This window comes from Polypterus senegalus, chromosome 3, assembly GCF_016835505.1.
Source record: "Polypterus senegalus isolate Bchr_013 chromosome 3, ASM1683550v1, whole genome shotgun sequence".
Taxonomy (NCBI): Eukaryota; Metazoa; Chordata; class Cladistia; order Polypteriformes; family Polypteridae; genus Polypterus; species Polypterus senegalus.
The window spans coordinates 227406435-227432995 of NC_053156.1; the positions used below are offsets into that span (position 1 = coordinate 227406435).

The 26561-nt window shown below is 36.7% G+C and overlaps 1 protein-coding gene across 1 annotated transcript in view; it reads left to right on the forward strand.

Moving 5' to 3' along the window:
- Window positions 1–26561, forward strand: part of ilrun (inflammation and lipid regulator with UBA-like and NBR1-like domains) — an 82298-nt gene that overhangs the window by 20214 nt on the left and 35523 nt on the right. The window contains exons 2-3 of the mRNA XM_039748684.1: window positions 19611–19765; window positions 25544–25741. Of these exons, the coding sequence (XP_039604618.1) occupies window positions 19611–19765; window positions 25544–25741 (353 nt within the window). The remainder of the gene's footprint in view (window positions 1–19610; window positions 19766–25543; window positions 25742–26561) is intronic.

The following is a 26561-nucleotide window of genomic DNA, read 5'->3' on the forward strand; positions in this document are numbered from 1 at the left end:
GCATATACATAAATCTTATATCCTGATATTTCATTTCATATCACGATATAGTACATTTTCTTTGTATTCAGTGAATAGTTTATATAATCACCACTCCTTTTTTCATTTAAATTAAAAAATCAAAAATGAGAAGTACTCAACTTGTAATTATTTCTGTTCTTTTATTTAGAACATTTGAGCAAATGTTTGACTTAGAATGTAAACATAAAATGTTAATGTATTAAATATAAAACACTTTTCAAAAACAAATTACTAAAGGCCCAATATAAAATACTGCTATATAAAATGCCTGACATAAACAAAATGTGAACTGTAGCAGCAATAACTCTCACAACATATATTAAATATAAAAGGATCAAAGCACTAACAACTAAACTATATAAGGCCAATAAACCCTTTAAACAAAATAAATACAAGTCTAACATTAACTGTCAAAACCAAATGTAAACATTGTACTTCAAACTGTAGCAGCAATAAGGCTTACGACAAAAATATATTAAATATATAATATTAAATATAATATTTTTAGGCTACATTCTAGTAAAATGTTAATTTGCACATCGTAGTGTGGCAAATCTCCGTTAATGAGTTACAGCTGATCGCCCGTGCGTGGGACTGGACGGCGCTAGCGTGTTGATGCCGTCCAGCCCCAAGCACGGGTGATCCGCGTAACTCGTTAACGGAGATTTGCCCGTTATTGCAGTTGTGGCGTAAGCGTAATTTTAACAAGATTAACGCTGACAGCAAACGCTGCAGGGAAAATTATGTCTTAAGCAAATTGTTTTGGTAGCAATTAATCTTCCAAGCTTTTAACATGCTCGTTTAAATAGTACCTTTACAACTGTAATATCCTACGTGGCCTGCCTCTCAGTTGTAAACTCTCTGCATGCTCGCTCACATGCTTTTTGCGGAGGTGGTAGAAGAGGTTTGTCGTGTTGGAGTCTGTGGTAGCGATCGGTTTGCAGCATAATTTGCACAGTACCATTTTCTGGTCTGTGTCAGACTCTTCAAATCCAAACTTCCAATCTCCATACTACAGAGGTAGCCCCTCGGTTAGGAACAATGTCCTTCTGTGTGGAGCTACCTGGTGTTGCCTCGTCTTCATCAGCCATGCTAGTGTGTCTGCATCCACGTGGTGGCTATCAAAACAATGAAAAAAATATTGCCGTAAACAGTTTATTTTGCGACACCACGAAACAAACGATAGCGTAATGTGCAGCGATAGACGTTTTCATATTGTCATCCGATATATATCGTTGTATCGAACAGCCCATATATATATATATATATATATATATATATATATATATATATATATATATATATATATATATATATATATATATATATATATATATATATATATATATACTAGCAGAATACCAGCCATGAGGAGAAGTACTGTGTTAAAGAAGGTACGAAAAAGAAAAGGAAAAATTTTATAAATAATGTAACATGGTTGTTAATGTAATTGTTTTGTGTATTTGGTGGCAGCGTCACAAAGTTATTTTCGTCTAGCTGCATCAGAAAATGTACCACGACGTCTGACACGCCTCATTTTTACTGTTTTCTCACAGCTTGGATTGCTGCTGTCATATATATATATACACACACACACACATATACATATACATATACATATTTATACACATACATATATATACATATACATACATATATATACATATATATATATATATATATATATATATATATATATATATATATATATATATATATATATACATATATATATATACACATATATATATATATATATACACATACATACATACACACACACAAATTATATATGTGTGTGTGTATAGGTTTGGTCACTGAGTGCAAGGGAAAAATAATAAATTATAGTCTATAAGTTATTAAACAGTAAAACATTAACGTTTTAAGAAGTACAGGTACATTGAAATTACAAATTTGACAAAATTGACAAAAGCTCCCCTTTGCTTGTAATGCAAAGTGTGATTAAATGCATTATTTTTTAACGCGTTATGGAGCACATGCATCGAAGCTTCTCAGCTGTGCTTGTGCTAAGAAAAGGAAAGATTTTAAAAATAACGTAACACGATTGTCAATGTGACCTTTTGTAAGTAGTGCCTAGAGGATTCAGTGTGTAGAAACTCTAGAGACAGCGTGTGTATTAACTTGTGGATTTTTCTGTGAGTATTTGGTGGCAGTCTGATGAAGTTGCTTCGGAAGACGGCGTTAGCTGCGGAGTTCAGCTCAGAGCGAAATAAGATGAATGGGAGGGGAGATGATGACGTGACTCCCCCACCCGCCTTAACTGTCAATCCCCCACAAACACAGTCTCTCGGAATTTGCATAAGCATAACCCTTCACCTGCAATTTTAACTTAGTTACAAAGTGATCAAAACTCGCTTATATCCTGCGTCCTCTCATTAAACTTGTATCCCGCATTATCTGTGGGCATGTGAAACGCCAGCGTAGCCTGTCTATGAACTTAATTTAAAGTTTAGGTTTACACCTTGCTTTCTTTCCGAGGTAGCAGCACTCATGAATATGGTAGTATATGTCACTCGCTCGCTTCTTATTGTTTCGCTGCCTTCTCAATTATATAATGCATGTTTTCTTAAGCGCTTTTTGGAGGTCTTCCTGGTTTTCTACGCACTGCGTTGACAGTCAGTTCACGTGATTACGTGGGAGGCGTGAAGATGTCACACGAAACTCCGCCCCCCCCACGTCTTTCCAGCTCAACTCTATTACAGTTAATGGAGAAAAATACCTTCCAGTTATGACCATTAGGCGTTGAATTTCGAAATGAAACCTGCCCAACTTTTGTAAGTAAGCTGTAAGGAATGAGCCTGCCAAATTTCAGTCTTCTACCTACACGGGAAGTTGGAGAATTAGTGATGAGTGAGTGAGTGAGGGCTTTGCCTTTTATTAGTATAGATAAACTCTGCATATACATAGCAAAAGAAGAACTAAGGTTTACACAAAAGAAACCGCTTGATTTGCTGCATAAGGAAAATAGTCTGGACATTTCCCAGCATATGACAACTAATTTCAAACATTACTGCAGAGTTTAACAAATAAAAAGCAAAAGTACTGATTATGCAATTTGTGGTGGTCAGATATATTTACATGATGCTTTGCCAGAAAAAAAAAATTAAATTACGTTTAATTTTGAAGTGTGTGTTTAGTGTGATTCTCGATATATAAGGAATATTGTGAGTGTAGTTAAGTTATTGAAAACTGTTTTTTTTTTGTGTTGATTCATTGGACACCCAGAGCCAAATGTGGTACTAAGTTTTTTTTTTATTTCTATTTATTACAATTTATTTGAATGTCTTGTTATATACATGTTGTATACAATTTTTTGTATTTATTAAAATACATTTCTGAAAGTTTTATATTCAAATTCAAATTTATATTCAAGTATTCACAAGCCTATCATTCTACAAAATAATTGACATATTAATCGATTATGAAAGTAATTAGTTGCAGCCCTAATATGCAGACTGCAATGAAATTCTTACTTACTGCAAATGTCTGACCCATGCAACTTTCTTACACCATGATAAACCAGAATTTGTAACAATGCTTAGTTTTATTTAATAGAAAACACAGATTTGTGTTACATGATAAGAACAATAACCTCTATATTTTCTGGTGGGCGGGGGGGGTATTTGTTACCTGAAGTGTTCATTTCATATGACCTTTAAGCTCACAATACAGTAGTTGTTGTTAATTCAAAAATGCAGTTAAAGTATGTAACATTTAAGTTACATAGTTGCACAATGAGTTTTGCTCTGTGGGTAGGAGGAGGACCAAACTCCCACACCTAAAACAAAAATTTGGCGATAAAGCACCATCCACCTTTCCATTTTACAGCAACACCATATATTGCATCATGGCATTCTGAGTAGACGGATGAATAGAGGAATGGGTAGAATTGTCAGTTCTAGTAAAACTATAAATTAGAATTCCTGTGAAGGCTTAAAATAATTCTTAAGACAGAAGATTTTATATTTTGTTGTGAACAACCTTAAATTCGTTTTAATAATTTAGAAAACATCTTGCATTTTAGGAAATGATTTATGTAGATTAAGAAATAAGCAATGACAAAATTAGTCTAACTTGATGACATCACAGAAATCACAATTATTAATATTTTGTTTGATATTTTGTTCGATTGCTTGTCTATCTCAGAAGGAGGATTGATGATGATTTTGCATAATCTTAAAAGGAACTGATTAAGCAGTGAAGCAGCGTGCATGCAGGTATGCAGAAAGCACAGTTCCTTGTGCTGTTAGCTGCTGGTCACGAGTCTATTACTTTTATGTGACTATATTTTAAAGAAAATAGGATGTGCAACAAATGTGGTTGAAGAGTATTAGGTCTGTAACAAATAAATAGTGACATAATTATTTAATAATTATCCACGGTTCTTAAGGCTGATCCTCCAAATAGCTGTGAACCACCCAATCTTACTGAGACTAGACAGGTGATGAAACAGCTGAGGGAAGGGAAGGCTGCAGGGGTCTGTGGTATCTGGGGTGAACTTGTCCAGGCTGGTGGTAAGGTTGTCCTCCTGACATTGCAAGCAATATTTGCTTCCACTTGGGAGACTGTCATCATCCCAACTAACTGGAAAACGTGACTTGTTGTCCATTTCTGGAAAGGGAAGGATGATCGCCTGGATTGCAGCAACTACAGGGGGATAACAATGCTCTCGGTGCCAGGTAAGGTCCTTGCTAGGGTTGTTCTTAATAGGGTCTGTGATCACTTGCTCAAGTACCTGCAAATGCAGCAGTCTGATTTTATGCCTAAGAAGTCTACGTTTACCATCGACCACATCCTGGCACTGAGGGTTCTTATGGAGTGCAAACTCGAATATTGACAGAGTTTCCTAGCAGCCTTCTTGTCAGTTGAGCAAGCTGCCCTGTGGGACATCCTGAGAATTCGCGGAATCCCCTCAAGGTTGCAGAATATCATGGCTGGCTTATACACTGGCACTGTGAGTCCTGTGCAGAGTGGATGATGAACCTCAGCTTTTTTCCTCAGTTGATTCTGGGGTTCATCAGTGGTGTGTTCTTGCTCCTACTCTGTTCAAAGCTTGCATGGACCGGGTGTTGGGCAATGTTGTAGGGTCTAGTGGCTGTGGGGTATCTGTTGGTGAAAAGAGTTTCACTGATCTTGACTTTGCTGACAATGCTGTAACCTTCGTGGAGTCTGTGTGTCTGGGCATGCAGGTGTCCTGAATAATAACCAAGCTCCACACCTTTAATGACCTCTTAGGCACAGCCATTAGCAGTGTGTCTTTTTGCGGAGAGAGTGTCAACCTTGTCGAGAGGTTTACTTACCTCGGCAGTGACAATCATGTCTCTGGTGACTTTTCCTATGAAGTCAGTACACTGATTATGAGAGCATGGGGCGTCATGAGGTCTCTGGAAAGGGGTGTGTGGCACTCCCGATATCTATGTAAAAGGATGAAGGTCCAAGTCTTTAGAGTCCTGGTGCTTCCTGTCTTGCTAAATGGTTGCAATTGATGGACACTATCCAGTGACCTGAGATGAAGACTGGACTCCTTCGGCACTGTGTCTCTTTGAGGAATCCTTGGGTACCGCTTGACTTTGCGTTAAATGAGCAGTTACTCATGTAGTCCTGAATGAGGCACATTACCTGCACTGTTACCTACGGCAGTTTTCTGCGATTCCCCGAAGGTCACCTGGCTCACAGGATCCTCATTGTTGTGCACCCGAGTGACTGAACCAGGCCAAGGGAATGCCCACGTAACACCTGGCTGCGGCAGATAGAGGGTCATTTCCGGAGGGTGGAACTGGACTGTGTGTCTGGCTGGGGGGGTTGCCAACCAGGATCTCAAACTATTTTGTCGTGTGGTGGGTGCGGCAATGCGCTGTACCAGTGCATGCTCTCCAACCTGACCTGACAATTATTTAAATAGATGGGAACTGTCCTAAATTGTGATTATGATGCTTATTCACCAGTATCCAGTTAAAATTACTGCATGAGCCATACATTTTCTTGTATTAGCTTAAACTTTTATTATTTGTGTATTCAAATGGTATTGAAAAACTCAAGCTCTCCTAGTCATTGTGGCGTTATAGTTGTCAATGACTAGGACTGGTTACATTCTAAAAGCATAAGGACATTTTGTAGTACACCATTGCATACTGTATTTATTAATCAAAACATATAGATAGGCACATTGTTTTCCTTTTGTTTTGGTTGAAGTGAGGCTAGTTATTTTCCAATTCGTTTATTATTTTATTGTGTTTATTTTGAAAAAGGACACCCCAGTAGCATTAGTGATAGGCTTTCCTGTCTCATGGGTGTGGATTTTGCTTTTTCTCTGCAAGTTCTTCTCATGTCTTAGTGGATTTGTTTCATCCGGATACTCATGTCCCCAAAGACATGCAGAGTAAACTGTTGCTTCCAAATTAGAACCACATTAACAAAATAACTTACGTTTTCCATACTGCTTGCTGTTGCCATGATTTTTGACACACTGTCATAGGTTTCCACATGTGCCTCTCCTTTGTGACTTATGCTCAGTCAGCTATAATGTGAGTGCTCTGGGGGAAATGCTCTGCGCTTTCTTTGGTAATTATTGGGGTTTTTCGTCATAACTGTGTTGCAAAGTCCATCTGATACTGGTTCTGTTTTATTTATTTTCAGACAGCAGATGTTTGTGAGCATGCCTGTACATCAGTTTAATTTATTTACAGCTGGTTCCCGAGATGTCCAGTGTTACTTGGCCGTGTATACCGTCAACTTGTTTTGGAAATCGAGTGCCAGCTGGGGTTGTAGGGTTCCTATTTGTCTAAACCATCATGGCATGACATTGTTGCAAATCAGCTGGTATACACAATTACAATCAATTAGAAATTTACAGGTTACAGTATTTAGCAACTTAAAGTGATTAAAATTATTTTGCGTCACGATATATACAAATACGTAACACAAAAAAGGATTTTTTTTCCCTGAAGTTTATAATAGTTCAGCCAAAGATGGAGTTGAATTTTAATATATATAAAAGATTTGTGGGTTGTGCCTTTAAGAGAGAGGAACATTTTGAAAAGGATGTCAAAGTTTAGTTTAAATTTTCTTACCCTTCCAGCATTATTAGTTTGTTATTACGCACTCTGAAATCATCTGAAGTCCTCTAAAATGGGAACAGTTAAAGCAGATTATTTGTGAAAAACAAAGTAGAGCCAGATGATGATTATTTAAGTAAGTTTTCCTGCTGACTGAGAGAAACACTTTTTATATCTCTATATAAAAAAAAAATCGTGGAAATGAAATTTCCAGGGTGACGATGCGTCATCTTCTCGGAAGTTCTTGGAAGACATTTAAAAGACATGCGAGACAAAAAAGACTGGCCACGGAGCGTCTCGCGGGGATCGCAAACATAAGATTTGGTGCCAAGAGATTGCCCCAGGGCCGACTCGCGGAGACGTGGAACATGAGATTCTTGAAAGACACGCCCTTTTTATCAAATAAGAGCACAGCCAGCGGTAGCACACACAGATCCTGTGCTCTCAGCAAAGAAGAAAGAGCAGCGCAGAGAAAAGAGACTTTTGGGAGAGAAAAAAGGCAGATAAAAGATTATGAAAGCAGTGAAATTATAAAGGCTCAAACAAACAATGGCACGATAAACATGCAGAGAAAGGTACAGAATATGAAAGCAGTAAAATTCGAAAGTATTGTAGCGTCCCAGCTAAGTTGAAACCTTTTTTGTTTTAAATCACTGTTAGGTCCGATTGATGGAGGGCGAAATACAGCACGGAAGACTGATAGTGGGGTACTGATTGATGCGGTGGGGGGGCGTTTGCTAGAGAGTTGTGCTTGGGGTTACGAAGAGGGCAATTGTTTAAGTAGAACTTTTGTGAAACTTTATTACGTCAGTCGCTACAGTATCAAAAAAAGATAGTAGAGATCGCATTAGCACAAAGGTAATTAATCATCAGAACTAGGTGTGATTGAAAAAATGGCAGGACAAATCGAGGTTTGAAATAAAAGGAAAAGAGTAGAAAACAAAGTCTTTTCGCCTTTGCATCATTCAATGCATAAAACGTGGATTTACACAATAATGGACCATACTATATGAGAATCTGTGCTCCCACACCAGTCAAAGCAACGACATGTTTCATTTCAAAGAGTACACAATTCGGTCAGGTGTATATTTATGATCACGGAGAAGCGATGTGAATTTTAACAGGCGACAAGAAAGGTAATGTATATATTCCACGAATAACAATAGACACCAAGCGAGATCGTGATATAACATTCGTATTAAAGTGTTTACAGTTTACCGTGAGAGTAGCTTTTGCTGTGACAATTAACAAATCATATTAACTGAATCAAGATTCAGATTATTTATTACAGAAACAGAAACGATATTCACTCACGGGCAGTTATACATTGCATTGTCACAATGTGTCTCCAAAGACGGGATCAAAATTCAATGCGATATGGAAGAAAAGGTAATTCCAAAGTATTGTTTTTAATGAAGCTTTAAAGTTAAAGCAGTAAAATTCGAAAGTATTGTAGCGTCCCAGCCAAGTTCAAGCCTTTTTTGTTTTAAGTGACTGTTACGTCCAATTGAGGAAGGGCGGAGTACAGCACGGAAGACTGATAACGGGGTATTGATTGATGCGGTAAGGGGGTGTGAAACCCGGGGGAGGAGGGGTTGGAGAGGGTGCTAGAAAGTTGTGTTTGGGGTTAGGAAGTCTGCAATTGTTCAAGTGGAACTTTTGTTGCACTTTATTACGTCAGTCGCTACAGTATCAAAACAAAAGATAGTAAAGATTTCATTAGCGCAAACAAAAGGTAATTAATCATCAGAACCAGGTGTAATTGAAAAAATAGTAGGATAAAGCAACGTCGGAAATAAAAGGCAAAGAGCACAAAACAAAGTCTTTTCGCTTTCGCATCATTCAATGCACAAAACATAGATTTACACAATTATGAACTGTACGCTATGAGATTCTGTGGTCCGCAACAGTAAAGCAACGATTACAAAGAAGGAAAAAAATAAAAAGCTTTTAAAATTGTATATCCAATTAAACAAACACAGGGGCTGGCGAACGAAGCGAGCAAGGGGCGGAGCACCCTAGTAATTAAAAAAAAAAAAATATATATGTTGCATGCTGGATATAGGTGTGTGCTACTGTTTTGTGTGTGTTCTTAATTACTGGGTCTTTTTGTGCAGTCTAGTATATTTGTTTTATTTTGAGCTGTATTGCTTAGTGTTTGAATAGGACAGGTTTTTTTGTGATATATTTGCATGTCTTCATTGTTAGTACAAAATCTGCATGTATTCAGATACCTTATCTATACTAATAAAAGGCAAAGCCCTCACTCACTCACTCACTCACTGACTCATCACTAATTCTCCAACTTCCCGTGTGGGTGGAAGGCTGAAATTTGGCAGGTTCATTCCTTACAGCTTCCTTACAAAAGTTGGGCAGGTTTTATATCGAAATTCTACGCGTAATGGTCATAACTGGAAGCAGTTTTTCTCCATTTACTGTAATGGAGATGAGCTTCAACGCCGTGGGGGCGGAGTTTCGTGTGACATCATCACGCCTCCCACGTAATCACGCAGTACATAGAAAACCAGGAAGACCTCAAAAAAGCGCTCAAGAAAACATGCATTATATAATTGAGAAGGCAGCGAAACAATAAGAAGCGAGCGAGTGACATATACAACCATATTCATGAGTTCTGCTACTTCGGAAACAAAGCACGATGTAAACCTACACTTTAAATTAAGTTCATAGACAGGCTGCGCTGGCGTTTGTAATTTAGTGCCTGCCCATATAAGGCCGTCCGTCAGCGGCAATCCAATAGCAAACTGCCACGGGTAAATATTCACGGGTGAAGGACTGTGCTTATGGAGAGGAAGATGAGATGGTCAGGGTGGTGTTTGACACAAACTCAGCGAAACTGCGAGAGAAAGTTTTAAGTGCCAGGACTAAGGTAACATTAAATAAAGCTATGGACATAGCACGAGATGGCACCAGCACAGCTGGGAACCTTCGATGCAAGTACACCGAGTGGCTCACGTGAACTGGCGAGTGCACAGATAAAAGCAACAGTTCCAAAGAGCGCTGAACAAAACCGAATTACACAATTGAAAAGGCAGCAAAAATATGAAGCGTCTGATAAGCATATTCATAAATGCAGCTACTGTGGAAACAAAGCACACGTTGGAAAAAGTCAATGTCCCGCTAAAGGAAGACAGTGTAAAAAAAAACCGTGCATGCAGTGTGTCAGGTCTCAGATAAAGAAGAAGACGAGCTGTTTATTGATGCAGTAAGAAACGAATCGATGAATGAAACCTGTCATCTTTACAACGATTGACAAACACGGAATGTAACTTGAACACAACACATCCTACAAATACGAACCTGATTGAAAGAAATAATGATAATCAAATCCTTGATGACAGCAACACTCAGTAACACTCACAAAACAAATACTGTATATTGACAGTCATGTTACGTTATTTTTAAAATGTTCCCTTTTCTTTTCTACCTTTTTAACAAACTACTTCTCCGCTGCTACGCGGGTATATATATATGTATATATATATATATATATATCCCGCTCTACATACTCGAATAATGGATACTTTATTCGCCATCAATGATTGTTTTGGTAAAGCCATACTCAGTGTATTCATTAGATGAACGGTAAAAAAGTAAGAGCGAGGGGAGGATGACTCATTGAGGCATGCAGGCTGTAGTCGCGTCAACTCTATCTGAATTGCGCGATCACATTTGAAAAAATATATCTTTTCAAGTTCTATGTAGTCCATATGTGTCAAACTCAAGGGCAGCGGGCCACATCCGCCCGGCGTGTAATTATATCCGCCCGAGATCATTTTATATACTGTATTATTGTTATTAAAGCCGGATATATGAAGCGCTGGTAACACAATAAACTACAGATCCCATAATGCAGCGCTTTGCGAAGCTAGAGTTATTGCGCACTGAGTTTGCACGGCGCTTTGGTGACTTTGAAGAACAAAAAAAGTCCGTCTACATGCGGCTCGAACCTTGTGCATGTTTGGTAGCACATATCTGTGTGAGAAGCTCTTCTCAGTGATAAAGACTAACAAAACAGCACACAGGAGACGCCTCACTGATGAGCACCTGCAATCCATCCTGAGAATCTCCACAACACAGAACCTCACACCAAACAGAAACGAACTTGTGGCCAAAAAGATGCCAGGCGTCCAGCTCTAAAATGACATATGAGCAAAGACAACTGAATGATTTGATTTGTTATTGCACGTAAGAGCGGAGTCAACCGTTTTAACAAACAGCGTATTGCACTGATACTGAAATGGCTGTGTGTGTATATATGTAGATATGTATGTATATGTATATATATGTTTATATGTGTGTGTGTGTATGTATGTATATATATATATATATATGTATTTGTGTGTATATATGTGTGTGTATGTATGTAGATATATATGTATGTATATATGTGTATATGTATATGTGTGTATATATATATATATATATATATATATGTATATATATATATATATATATATATATATATATGACAACATCACTCACAACAGTGACAAAACAATTACATTGACAATCAGGTTACGTTATTTTCAAAATGTTTCCTTTTCTTTTCATTACTTCTTTAACATACTACTTCTCCGCTGCGAAGCGCGGGTATTTTGCTAGTATGCAATAACTGCTAAATAAAAGTTGGCAATAGTAAAACAATCCACATAAGCCAGTCTCCTTTTAAAATCTTTTTTTTATTATTTTATTATAAAATTCTTCACTTTTGAACACAATTTAATATAGCAAATTAATATATACAATGATTATGAAGAAATAACTTTGACTTGAAAATACCAAACTCACCCTTTACCCCATTATACAAATATTTCTGGACGATGCTTGGTATTTTGGCTATTCAATTTATTAATGAATAAGAAGAAAAACAATGACAAAAGCTCTGGCAAATGGAGAATCCCATAGAAACCTCAGCACATGCATAAAAGTTGAACCTTGGCCAGCTGCCTTTCCTGTGCTTCTTATGTGGCTTATTAGTATATAGTTAGAATCTGTCCAATAAAAGGGCCTTGCTTGTTGTGATAATGCATTCAGTAATGTACTGGATCTTACTCGAATATTAGACCACAGAGATGATGTTTTTCTCAATTGTCCATAAACTGCATCCTATATAAACATTAGGAGACTTGATTAACCAAAAGTTGAAGTTTATGATATGCAGACATAAAAACAGGATAAAAAGTCAAAGTTGGTTAATCTGGTATTAATAGGTATAATGATATTTGGAAATTTGAGGCTCGACTATGTCTAAGAAGAGATATTCTGACTACAGGAGGACCAGAAATTGCACAAAAATAACTTGCTGAAGTAGCATAGTAGCATTTCTGTCACTACTGAGATGTGGAAATATTGTGTTTGCAAAAAGGCATGACACGTTTAGAGATGCACTGATATTGCAGCTGGTTTTGCATCACCTCATCTACAAGTAGCTCTGTTTATTAACTTCAGCCCTGCAGTTCAAGATCCTAATGGTGCTCCGCCTTTTGCAAAAGGTTCATACATCAGTTAAATGTTACTTTCCATGTTGACTCTGAAAACTGCACATATTTAAATGTAGCTGTGTTAGTGAGTAGCAATGTTTATTTTCCTGTTTTTGAGGGTAACCTGGTTGTCCAATATTTAGAGCATATGTCATTCAGTTTAAGGGGCCTGGGTTTAATTCTCAACCTGATCAATTTATCTGTGAACTTTGCATGTTTTATTCAGGTACATGTGGTTTTCTTTGCATACTTGAGTTGTGTCCTATTTCTTTAGTACAACACAATGCGTGTGAACCAGGTCTAGTGTCTTCTGTTCCAGCTGAACACAGACTGTGAAAGACACACATTTTAAAAATGCACGTTTAACACTAGAATTACCAGAGCCTATGGAAAAACTCGTAGATCTGGCCCACCTTAAATCCGTTCACACCTCTCCGTCAGCGTCTTTTGTCCTGTAAATGTGCAAAATAAAGACAAGCAGCAAGCAGCCTGCTATTCCACCCCCCACAGCTGCAGAACGTGCACAAACTTCTCCCAGCTCATGCCTTGATTGATTATCTGGGAGTGAAGTGCCGGAGTTTTAGAGTAGAACTAATAGATCGTTATTTAGAACGCATGCATTTCATGTGTGTTCCGTTTCTACACTAATCTGTGTAAACGCATTGTTAAAGCAAATGTTTTTCATATTTTAGTAGATAATGACAAAATGTTGGCATAAACTATATAATGTGTGAAGCCTGCAGTCCAAAGATCAAATAAAGACTTTCACAAAAGGTTCAAGGATAAGACAACAGCTTCCGTGGCGTAGCGGTAAGATTTGCTGACTTGTAATCAAGAGTCACCGGTTTGATCCCGACTATATTTGCTGTTTTCAGTAGTGAGCTGCTCTTATTCTTAATACAGTGGAACCTCGGTTCACGACCATAATTCATTCCAAAACTCGAATTTACTGGTCGTAAACCGATTTGGTCGTGACCCGAAGCAATTTCCACCATAGGATTTTATGTAAATACAATTTATCCGTTCCAGACCGTACAAACTGTATGTAAATATATTAATTTTTTTTAGTTTTTAAGCACAAATATAGTTAATTATACCATAGAATGCACAGGATAATAGTAAACTAAATGTAAAAAACATTGAATAACACTGAGAAAACCTTGCAATAATTCACGCTATAGTGCTAAGAACCACTCGATAAAACATTTTTTTTTTTTTTTTTTTATGAGTTATAAGCACAGGGAAAAAATGAACGCTGTAAACAGAAATTTAAGCAAAAACGAGCCCAGTGCATTCTTTAACTGCCTTCTCTACCTTATGCTTCTAGTTCTCTCTCTCGTGTGTGTGTGCGTGTGTGTGCGTGTCTCTCTCACGTGCCCGTGTGTGTGCGTGTCTCTCTCACGTGCCCGTGTGTGCGCGTGTCTCTCTCACGTGCCCGTGTGTGTGCGTGTCTCTCTCACGTGCCCGTGTGTGTGTGTGTGTCTCTCTCACGTGCCCGTGTGTGTGTGTGTGTGTCTCTCTCACGTGCCCGTGTGTCTCTCTCACGTGCCCGTGTGTCTCTCTCACGTGCCCGTGTGTGTGTCTCTCTCTCGCGCGCCCGTGTGTGTGTGTGTGTGTCTCTCTCGTGCGCGGCCGTTTGTGTGTGTGTGTGTGTGTGTGTGTCTCTCGCGCGCGCCGTGTGTGTGTGTGTGTCTCTCTCGCATGACCGCCTTTGTGTGTGTGTGTGTGTGTGTGTGTGTCTCTCTCTCTCTGGTGCACGACATCAACACAGCACGGAGAAAAAAAAGAGACAAATTTAGCTGTACTCCCCCTAAAACCCCCCTCCCCCCGCAAACACACACACACACACACCCAACCCCGCCCCTCCTAATCGGACTCTAAGTGACAGCGCCAGCAAAAATTCACACCCGATCTGATGCTGTTCGTTTTCAAATAATATTGCATTAGTGCGATGATGTTTTCTGATTGGTACTATTCAGGTCATAAAATGATTTCTTCAAAATGTCACATATATTGTCTCTTTCTTTCAGGTGTGTAATAGAAACCACAGCACACAGAGAAGTGTGTGCATTACAACAGGTACACGTGTCGTAAATGTAGGAAGTTCGGTCCTTGCGTGTGTGTGAACTGTTAACATTTGGATCTGATAAATGCATATATCGCTGAAATGACCTCTCTGAATGAATAATTCCAAATATCATATATACCTATGTGTCTGTATTTTTTATTTTATTTATTTTTTTGACATCATAGACCATAAGGTGCATACTAATTCAGCGTGAGCAGGAACACTCAATAAAACTGAATTAAAAAAAATCATTTGACGGGTGAGATACGAAGAAGGCAGATTCACCAGCGTTTTTGTGTCAGCTTTTATCCCTCTAGATCAGAGAATGTCCAGTTTCATTGCCTCAAAACACCACTCGCATCTACAGTTACTCCCAGTTTCAAATAAAAACTAACAGTGTCAGTTCCCCTTAGTATGCATCGTGATTGTGACTGAGAGAATAAAAGTGGAAAAAAAAAGGTAACTTTCACAAGTCCTACAAATGCACACCATCTGTTACAGATGTAAACCAAATGTATGTGTGTACTATATAATATTAACAATAAGAGCAGCTCACTACTGAAAACGGCAAATATAGGAGGCAGTTGGATTGAACCTGGGACTCTTGATTACAAGTCAGTAAATCTTACCGCTACGCCACGGAGGCTTCACACATTATATAGTTTATACCAACATTTTGTCATTCACTACTAAAATATGAAAAACGTTTCTGTTTTAACAATGTGTTTACACAGATTATTGTAGTAACGGAACACACATGAAATGCATATGTTCTAAATAACAATCTATTATTTCCACTCTAAAACTCCAGCACGTGGATTATAGTGAAAATATTGTAAATTACAGTATAATTAATTATAATTAATACTTTTGTCACATCTTCTAGAGACATTTTGATATGGGATGCTCCACAGGAATTTGTCTTTGTTGGTTGAAGCAGGCTTTTGGCTCACAAAGAGAAAGAGCAGATGATGAAACTTCACTGACCTTCATGGATGTCTCTGGGATGTATTGGGGTAATGCCACTCAGAGCTCAAACAATCAGCTGTCATTGAGCCCTCCACCACCATAACATCCTATGAGTAGTATTATTGGTCTTGTTAGCTGCACTGTTCTGATACCTCACATTTCCAAGAGACTGTTGAATATGCACATTGTTCCTGTGTTTGTGTAACACGTGTAACCTCCATACAAACATGTATTTAAACTCCTTTAAATAAACCATTTGGGATTTAGTGTTATTAGTATTCTTCAATTCCATCTTTTAAGGCAGCTGAAATTGTCCTCAAGGACACACAATTGTCACTTGAAATATTCTGTTGGCACATAATCATGATGCTACCAAAAAGTTGAGCTCTTCATAGACTTGGCCACAAAACTTGATATTACTGTTTCAAAATAACAGTTTTTATATCATAAACAAATCTAATCTTCAAAAAAATGATTGTATTTTTTAAATTTGAAAAAGTGTAGTTTAGTAGTGTAGTCTTTATGAAAAAAACAGTATGTTTTGATTCTAGACTTTTGTAGCATATCTGTTAATTATGTTACTAATTAGCTGGTTTTGTTGAAAGTGTTTCAAAGTGATGGTAGCATCTCCTGTATGTTTTGGATTGTGTAAGCACCAGTGTCACTAAAGAAGAAAATCACAAGGTCAGTTTTTTTTTTAACATGTTGTAAAACAAATCATATCTTGTCTCTAATTTTATTCGTTTTACTTGCAGTCTAGTCACATTAAGGTCCAGCACATTATCAAACCATCAAGCAAAGATGCTGTTGTGTACCAAAAAACACAAGAACAGTCCTGTGGTATTTTTATAGGACTACCTGTACTTTGGTGTTTTTGAGTACCACCAGTAAAATAATTGTGAAGCACTACATATACCCTTAGTGGCCACTTTATTAGATACACCTGCACTCACCTGTTCAACTGCTTATTAATGCAAATATCTAATCGGCCAATCACACGGTAGCAACTTAATGCCTTTAGACATGTAGATATTGTCTAGACAACCTGCTGAGGTTGAAACTAAGCATCAGTATGGGGAAGAAATGTGATTTGAATGGCTTTGAACGTGGCATGGTGGTTGTTTCCAGATGGGGTGGTCTGAATATTTCAGAAACTGCTGATCTAGTAGAATTTTCACACATAGCCATCTCTAGTGTTTACAGAAAATGGTCAGAAAAAGAGAAAATGTCCAGTGAATGTTGGTTCTTTGGGCAAGAATGCCTAGTTGATGTCAAGAAATCAGAGGAGAGTGACCAGACTGGTTTGAGCTGATAGAAAGGCAACAATAACTCGGATTACCACTTGTTACAGCTGATGTGTGCAGCAGAGCTTCTCTAAATGCACAACATGTCGAACCTTGAAGCAGATGGGCTACAGCAGCAGGAGACCACACCAGGTGCTTCTCTTTTCACCTAAGAACAGACTTGTGAGGCTACAATTCACACTGGCTCCCCATAATTAGGACAAGAGAAGATTGGAAAAAAAACATTACCTTGTCTGAAGAGTCTCGATTTCTGTTGTGACATTTGGATGGTAGGGTCAGAATTTGCCGTTGCCAACATGAAAGTATAAATTCAACCTGCCTTACCTCAACCGTTCAGGCTGGTGGTGGTGTTGTAATGGTGTGGGGGGGATGTTTTCTTGCCACACTTTGGGCCCCTTAGTACCAACTGAGCATTGTTTAAATGCCACAGCCTATCTGAGTATTGTTGCTGACCGTGTCCATCCCTTTATGACTGCAGAGTATCCATCTTCTGATGCTACTTCCAGCAGGATAATGCACCATGTCACAAAGCTCAAATCATCTCAAAGTGGTTTTTTGAACATGGCGATGAATTCACTCAAATGGCCTCCACAGTTACCAGATCTTAATCAAATGGAACACCTTTGGGATGTAGTGGAATGGGAAATTCACATCATGGACGTGTAGCCGAGAAATCTGCAGCAACTGTGTGATGCTATCATATCAATATGGACCAGACTCCTTGAGGAAGGTTTCCAACACCTTGCTGAATCTATGCTACAAAGAATTACGGCAGTTCTGAAGGTAAAAAGGGGTAAAACCTGGTACTAGCAAGGTGTACCTTAAACAGTGGCTGGTGAGTGTTTATTGTACTGGGTAGGATTCCCTTGTCACCTCCTGAACATCTTAAATTCTTCTAGGCATGCATTTCACGGGAAGCTAAAAACGTTCCTTAGAGATTTTGGTTCAGGCTAAATTTAACATCACACAGCTCCTGCATATTTTTGTCCACATATTGATTTTGTCATTCTTCTTCTATCAAAGATGCTTCATCAGAAGTTACTAAAATGTTTATAGACCAGCTTGAGATGATATTTGCATTGTGACATTGGTTACTATCCTGCTGTTGGGGTCCATTTGAAAAATGTTTAGTCTTCTGTGATCATAAAGGGTTATATGTGGTCAGTAAACACAGATGTAATAATTAACTGTTGTATGAAAAAAACAAATTCTTACATTGTGTAAATAAAACCTTTCCAAGAAAAAAAAAATGTTAACATTTTTTAGGTTGTTGCACTGTTCTCTGTAATCCTGCTACAATTATATTTGTTTAGATTATGTATCTTGGCCTTTGTAATGTTTGGTCAAGTAATAACTAAACCTCTTGGCCTTGTCTAAAAAGTAAAATATATGGTATTCTTCTCCAGAATATAGTAGTAAAGATTATCTAAGTGAAGATTTTGTCAAAAGGGAAAAATATGATAATGCATGTCTATTTGCTTGTTAGACATCTGTTTCTTTTCACACAAATGCTACACATTGTAGAATTATCTATACATGCCATTACTTTTAGTTCCTTTTTAAAAATGTGAAATGTGCATAAAAACAGTTTCAGAATTATACTATGAATTGGGTTGTAGTTTTTTTAAAGTTGTTAAATTGCTTAGTGTTCTACTTTAATAATAGATGGTTTAACTGATATATTAAACAGACTAAATCAAGTAATCTTTTTTTTGGATCTTTGCCATTTATTGTGAAGAATGTATCCCAATTGTTTCCACAGTATATATTTGTGTTCCTATTTGTAAAGCTGAAAATATTTACATTTAGTTGTCTGCAGCACAGCATAAATTGAAGTAATTTTTTTATATATTTTACCACCCTACCACAAAGCCAAATTCCTGCATAACTCTACAACTATGAAATAGTTCTAAAAGCTGTTAATAGATATTTAAGTTACAAAAATTATACTTTCTTCCCTTGCAATATTACAGGTTCTGTATTTGGGGAGAAAATGTGTTGATGTGTTCATAAGCTGCAAGATGCCATTTAAAGCTGCTTACAAAATTGTTCATATTTTATTCTGTATTTGTAACTCTTTTATTATGCAGTTCTTGACAAGGTGATTTTAGAAAATGTGTGGGGTACAAACAGATATAGTTACTGTAAAAGTACTTTAATGCTTCAATTCCTTTTGCGTGACACAGCAGTTAATTCTGCTACTTCCTTCACAGCTCCCAGAGACTGTATTTGATGTCTGGTTATAGTTACTAGAGCTTACATATTGTTCTTGTGGATTTTTCCTCAGATTTTTTGTTTTCATCCAGCATCTTAAATGAGTGAATTTTATGATAATTGGTTACCCTAAATTGACCTTATTGTTTAGTATGTTTGTTTGCGATTATCCCTATTGAATTAGCACCCTGTTCGGTATTGGTGCCTATCCCAGTGACATTTAAACCTAGTCAGGAACAGATTGCTTAAAACTATAAAACTGGATTAAGAATGCCTGATAGATGCATTCTCTTCTTATAATGATAGTAGCATACTGACATTCTAGACAAAGCTCAAAATTTATATTGATTGGTAAGTTAGATACACTTTCCTAGAAAGTTTGTCTACTTAGGCTATTTAAACTGACTTGTGATTTTTACGTTTATGAATATTTTGTTTCTCTCTCTCTCTCTCTAAGGAATCTGCAAGCTGCCATAGGAGCATACTATGACTTTGAGAGCCCTAACATCAATGCACCATCAATGTCATTTGTGGAGGATGTAACAATAGGCGAAGGAGAGTCCGTGCCGCCTGATACACAATTCACAAAAACGTGGAGGATACAAAACACAGGTAAGAGAGGGTTCTGCCACTGTTTCAATTGGGGAGATAGGGTTTGTTTTTAGGATATTGGCAGGGGGACATTGTGCATTGTTATGGTCCTTTATCTGGTGCTGTTACAAACTATGAAATGCCCAGTTGAATGATTAAATATATCAAACATGACAATTATTAATGGTGGGTACAAATGTACAAAAATGTTAAAACTAGCATACTATCACAAATCTATAATCTATATCAACGTGTGCTGTTAAGTGGGAATATTGATAATTTTAGTACTAGACACATGGTGAATGTACCTAAAGAGAATACATTGGTTATCACTTTTTTATTTTAAATATTTATTTAAAATCTTTATGATTCAACAGGTTTAAAAAGGGTACATTTTGGTGAAACACTAGCTGGTTCTCATATTTTTTTTTTAAAGCTGCAAAAGTATTTGAGAGCCTCTGAAACAAAAATATGGCAACAGAGAACTGTGATTTATTACATCATATACTTAATAAACATGATTTCCCTTAAAAAAGTGTTTTAAAAAAAGCTCCACATATGTGCATGACTCTAATAGTGAAGTCTCTTCACTACCATCCCTTTCAAAAAAAAACCAAAAAACAAAAGTTATTAAAATAAATAAATGAAAGAAGTGCTACATATTGACATGTGGTATAATTGTGAACAAATTGTAAACCTTTTAAATGTAGGTAGTATATAAATACAGTACTGAATGTGTATTTAATGTTTTAGGTAAGCACTTTTTTTTTGTAGTATTGTTTCATATTGTTAAAAAAACAAAAACCAAAAAAAAAAAACATGAGAATGACTCCCTGACCAAACTAGAGCCTGAAGCATTTGCCTCATTGCCTGCCTTGAATGTGGCAGGTTTTTTTTTTTAAATCTCGTTAAACAGGATGCATTAAGTGCAAAAATTAACGTTAATTTTTCCCATGCCTGATTGGGACATATTGATATTTGAAATAAGCGTTTTTTTTATATAGTATAAGAGCCATTTGTTAGTTAGTAAGGTTATGTTAAATTGATAGTACACCCACCACCACAATTTCACACCATAGGCTGGCGCACAAGGTGTGAATTGCTGATCTTCTCTTTTGGCTTGTACTTGAATACATTTACATTTTTTTTTTACACCTTGAAAAATCTTGTCCTGTCCCTATAATTGATATTATTAAGTGTTGCTGCCCAAATGTGAATTACTATCTGTCTTTTGTAGGCAACTTTACAGTATTCACCAAAAAAATCACAATTGTAATCACTCACCATGTTTCACTACATGTGATGAAGACATAGATAAATCTGAAAAAAAATATCCAAGCCACTGTTATTTCAGTTAGATAAGAACTCACTTTTTTTTTTTTTTGTGAGAAAATGACATAGTGGACTGAACAGGCTGTGGGAAAAGAGCATAGTGTTTACAGCATTTCCACAGACATAGCAGTGCAAAAAAAAAAAATAAAAAAAATTCCTTGCTCTTTTGACATGACGATACTGATACATCTGAGATTGTACTTTGAAACTGGAAGGACAAACACAATGAGGAATTTGGCTATATGGCACCGTTTAAGAAAAAATAAATAAATCAAAGCCTCTGAAAAAGTGCAGATGCAATGCCAGGTAAAAAATGCAGATGTAACAAAATTAAGGAGAGCTGTGTGAAGTGTCACCATTTTGTGTGCTGGAGCTTCTCACAAAAAAATGTAATAATCTGTGTATTGTAGACAGCAGAAATGCTGCATGCCTATTTGCATACTTACACTGAAAATACATTATGTTAGCTTGGATGTATATATTAAAGTGTTTAAACAGAAAAATTTAGTTTTTACTTCATTTGTTTTTGTTCTCAGATGTAGATTGTGCTGATTGTAAAATCCAGGAGTAGTTTTTGAGTTACATCTAGTGCTTCTTGAATTAGAAGTATACCAATAGATCATTTATTTTGTATGAATAACTAACAAAAAATACTGACAGCTGATCTTTATACTGGTGTTATATACTGTAGTAGTAGTATGAGGTATCATCGTAGTTGATTTCCCCCCCCACCCCATTAAAGCAAATGGCTTAAAAGGTGTTTTTATTTAAACAATAGGTACAAATTACTTCCCTACCAATAGTTACCTATAAAATATACAGAAGTATATGTTTAAACAAGCAATGAAATTTTACATTTAAACACTTCTCTGCCAATTCTCTGAATGCCAAGTCTCTGTATAAATAAAAAAAAACAAACAAACAATTAAGCCATTCAAAAAACCTATGACGCACAGATGTGGATGGTGCATAAATGTGTCTTGATTACACTTTACCAGGTGCAGGGAACATTGATTCATTGTTGAAAATGTTCAGTCCCAAAAAGGGGAAACAAAATCCTGAAAAGTCACTGCTGTCTTAATTGTTAACTGTGAACCTGTGCTGGAATGGCTGAGTGGGAAAATAGACTTTTGAATGTTTGACATTCCTAATTTAAAAGCATCAAGTGTTTAAGGTTATTGATGTGATATAAGCAGTGATTATGTCCTGCAAAATTGTTGCTCTTTTAAATGTGATGATTTACATTAGATTCATTTGTCAAAGTACAAAGCACATTAATATTACCTGCAGTTAAAATTGATTTTGTCTTTATGAGTGACTGGAAAAATATTATAAATCTTTGCTTTTAAGCATATGGCAGTGCTAACAAACTGAGTGTTCTTAGCTGTCTGGAAAGGATGCTGTAAAATGTTTTCTAGCATACAAGAGTTTTTCCTTTTTGGCAAGAATTTCTCATGAGTGTATAAATAACTTGTGACCTTTTGGCTTTGTATGTTATATAAAAAATTAAGACATAAGAATAACTGTTATTTATTGTCACAATGTAACATGAAAGAATTCCAATAATGGTTCTAGACCTTTAAAGAAGCATTGTACCGTACATAAAGTCATGTCATAAAGCCTTGAGTGTAGTGAATGTAAGGTTAGTATAACTGCAATGTCCTGGTTTGCACAAGTTAACAATTTTTCATATATTGCCCAAGTGTCTATAAACAGAAGACATAAGAAGTAGTTCCCTAATAGTCATTCCAAATATTGATTTATAATAGCTTCCTGTCAGTCTATAAACTAATACACAAGGTACTTTGTTTGGATGTAGACAGCCAAAAAAATAGATAGATAGATACTTTATTAATCCCAAGGGGAAATTCACATAATCCAACTTCCATGCATGGATTGTTGTCTTTAGCACACTAAGTAGATAACAAAATTACATGTCTCACTGTGGGTGCTGTTAACTGAATTGATATTCCTGAAGAGACTGTTGTAGTTGAGGGATGCAAACATTTTTAGTACATAACTACAGACAAAATGGTATTGGGATGGTTTGAATGCCCAGAGGGGGCTAGGCGGTCTCATGGCCTGGAACACCTGAAGATTTTATTTTTTTTCTCTCCAGCCGTCTGGAGTTTTTTTTTTTGTCCTCCCTGGCCATCGGACCTTACTATTATTCTATGTTAATTAGTGTTGTCTTATTTTAATTCTTACTTTGTCTTTTTTTTCTCTTTTCTTCATCATGTAAAGCACTTGAGCTACATTATTTGTATGAAATTGTGCTATATAAATAAATGTTGTTCTTGAATGCTTATGCCAAGGCAGCAATACATTTAATATAAGTTAGTCTTTTCAGCTTTATTTATAGATACACCCTCTTTGGACTGGCTTATGTATATTGAGTTAGAGGGCAGTCATCTTTGGGTTAGGGTTAATAATTTCACTTATTGAAAAGTCAAAATGCATGTGTGCCATATTACCCTTATTTCATGCATCACACTGTGACAATGCGGGTTTGCTCCATGCCCCATCTCACTTTTGGGAGCCTCTGTCCTCGATCTACAAAACTCGGCAAAAGTGACACAATCCACCTGCCCTTGGGTGCCAGCTAAACACTCCGCTAGGGCTCACTTCCCAGCTCCCTGCGACTACCAACGAACTTGCTCACACCCACACCAGCTCTCAGCTTCCAGCTTCCTCTTCTTCCTCCTCTAACCTCCTTTCTCTTTTCTGAACTTTTTCTTCTCCCTCTGCACTCGCACTCCTACTATATATGATGGTGAAGTGGCACAATTGCGGTGATTAGTAGCTCCCAGCATCAATCACGGACATGGGAGATCCCACACCTGTGCATTTCAGTGTGGAAACACCCAAGCCCGCATCGAGCCCGGGAACCTCTCCGGCCACACTACCACACACCCTCTTTAAGCTGCGAATGTGGCAATTATTTATTTAAATCTGGCCTTTTATTCTGAGCCACGAACCCACTATACCACACGCACATGCACAGGTATGCTGTATGGCGGCATTCATTATTTTGGCACATAGCCTTGCTTTTTTATGTGGAGAATTGTAGAATTTTTTCCCTTCCTGCTCTTTGCCTTGTCAATGATGTCTTTGAACGTGACCTGTACACTATATAGCATAGCAAATTAACTTTAGGAAATACAGCATAGAATCATTTAGTCAGCCGAAGACCTCCGATTTTGAGTCTGATTCTCTTTTTGACAAATCTGTTATTTATTTATTTTTTTATTAGGATTTCAGGCATTTGACCTGGCTTTAAATTTTTGAGTTTTATTTTTTAAATTGGTGTGGAAAATTTTTAACCTTTACTGTTTAAATTATTGATCAGTAATCTAGTGACAAAAGAGAAAAAAACAGTTTAGTTTCCCCTTTAAGTGGAATTGGCAAAAGACCATCTTTACACTCTCCTTGACTTCTCCAGAAGTGTGCAGTATGTTTATTCTCTTACACAATACTTGTTCAGACATACTTAGATGTGCCTAAGGTAATATTTAGTACTTCCACAGACACTGAAGTGTTAATTTAAGTTGGTAATAAACAGTTAACCACTGCAAACAATGATAAATTTAATTTCTCCCAATTAAAAAATGTAAAATTCCTGCCAAATGCTCATACCTTTTGAACCTCTACTTACGAATAATAAAAGCAGTGTATCGTGTCAATATTTAGTTTATCTGAAAAAAAATATTAGGGACACATCACAATTTTTGGTTTCATGTACTTAAAGCAATCTGTCTTGATTTGTTTAACTGATGCACCTTTGTCATGTTTGGTCAGTGAATTATGTAGGTGTTTCAAGGTGACTATTGATTCCTTAGGCCATCATAAGTTTCCTACTTGTTAAGAAGTTTAATTTTGACGGACATCCTTTTTCATCAGCTTCCATTTCTTGATTGTTGAGACCTCAGTGACCAGGTGGAAATCCAAAAATGTAAGAAATTTTTGAAGCCTTTCCTAATCTAACTGTTGTTCTCACTTTTTCGGCACCTTTTTTCTGATATTCCTTAGTATCAGTTTTCATGCTTTTTCTTTAGACCCATTGGGTGTCCAACAATCCTAAACCAACAAGGTCTGATACAAAAAAAAAATATCTGTGACTGTAGGCAGACTTTGTCATTAAAAAAGATGTCAATTAGAAGTGTGTTATCCATGCCAGTGCTTGTGAAATAACTCTAATGCATTACCCTAATGCAAACAAAGACAGCTTGGACACAGTGTCACAGGGATGAGGTATGGCCCCTGCAGCTGTGAACTGAATTCAGCAGGTAAAAAAATTAAAGAATTTGTCATGTTAATTAGATACATAGATAGATACTTTATTAATCCCAAGGGGAAATTCGCATACTCCAGCAGCAGCATACTGATAAAAAAACAATATTACATTAAATAGTGATAAAAATGCAGGTATAACAGACTTACTCTGTATTCATTGATTGTGTTTTGCAGGTGCAGAATCGTGGCCTCCGGGTGTTTGTCTTAAATATGTGGGAGGCGATCAGTTTGGCCATGTGAACATGGTGATGGTTAGATCACTTGACCCGCAGGAAATTGCTGATGTCAGCGTACAGATGCATAGCCCAACAGCACCTGGCATGTACCAGGGACAGTGGAGAATGTGCACAGCCACTGGACTCTTTTTTGGTGGTATGTGCGCATTTATATAATTTATTATACTGTCTTAACTTGTATGTTTTAGTGCTTAATAAACATCTTGTCCTGTAACCTGTGCTGCATATGATGAACATATTATAGCACTTAAAAGACATGTAGCAGTATTAGGGTATTTTGTCAAGTAGTAAGCGCTTCAAGTAAATTATGAATAGAAATATAAACCACATAATATTGCCAAAACATAATGCAGTTTCTGTTTGCGTGAACCAATTACTTTTATATTGCTTAATTTCTTTATACAGTTATGTCCAAGGTATAGTTTTTCCTAAAGTAGATTGAAAAAATTAATACAAGTTGATTAACTCAGAGGTTTAAATCTATTCTGACAAAGTTCTGAGCATCTTTGCATAATAACACTGGATACAAATTAGTTTAGAATTGTTTGGAAAAGCTTAGGTATATCTAAGGTGAACATTCTAATTTATGATGGACATTCTGTGTAGTTGAGATTAACTTTTAAGGGTATTAAATAGGCTTTTGGATTAAATGTAAATGTACTTCTATTACATATATTTGTATTAGGTTTTGTGACTCTTAATATATCTTTTTATTTTATATAGGTAAATTATTTGTAATGAATATATTGCCCTATGCTGTAAATGTTGCTTTGTTTATATTTGTTTTTTCTGTATACCACAAGGTGGCAGAATGTGTCTGCTTAAACCTAAAGCTCTTGGAAAACCTTTCTGTATGTTCTCAAAACTGTTTAATCCAATTCAAGACCATTAGAGAGGGCGTCCACAGCGTATCCTTGTTAGAACTTAGTACAAGTAAGGAAACCTTGCTAAACAGT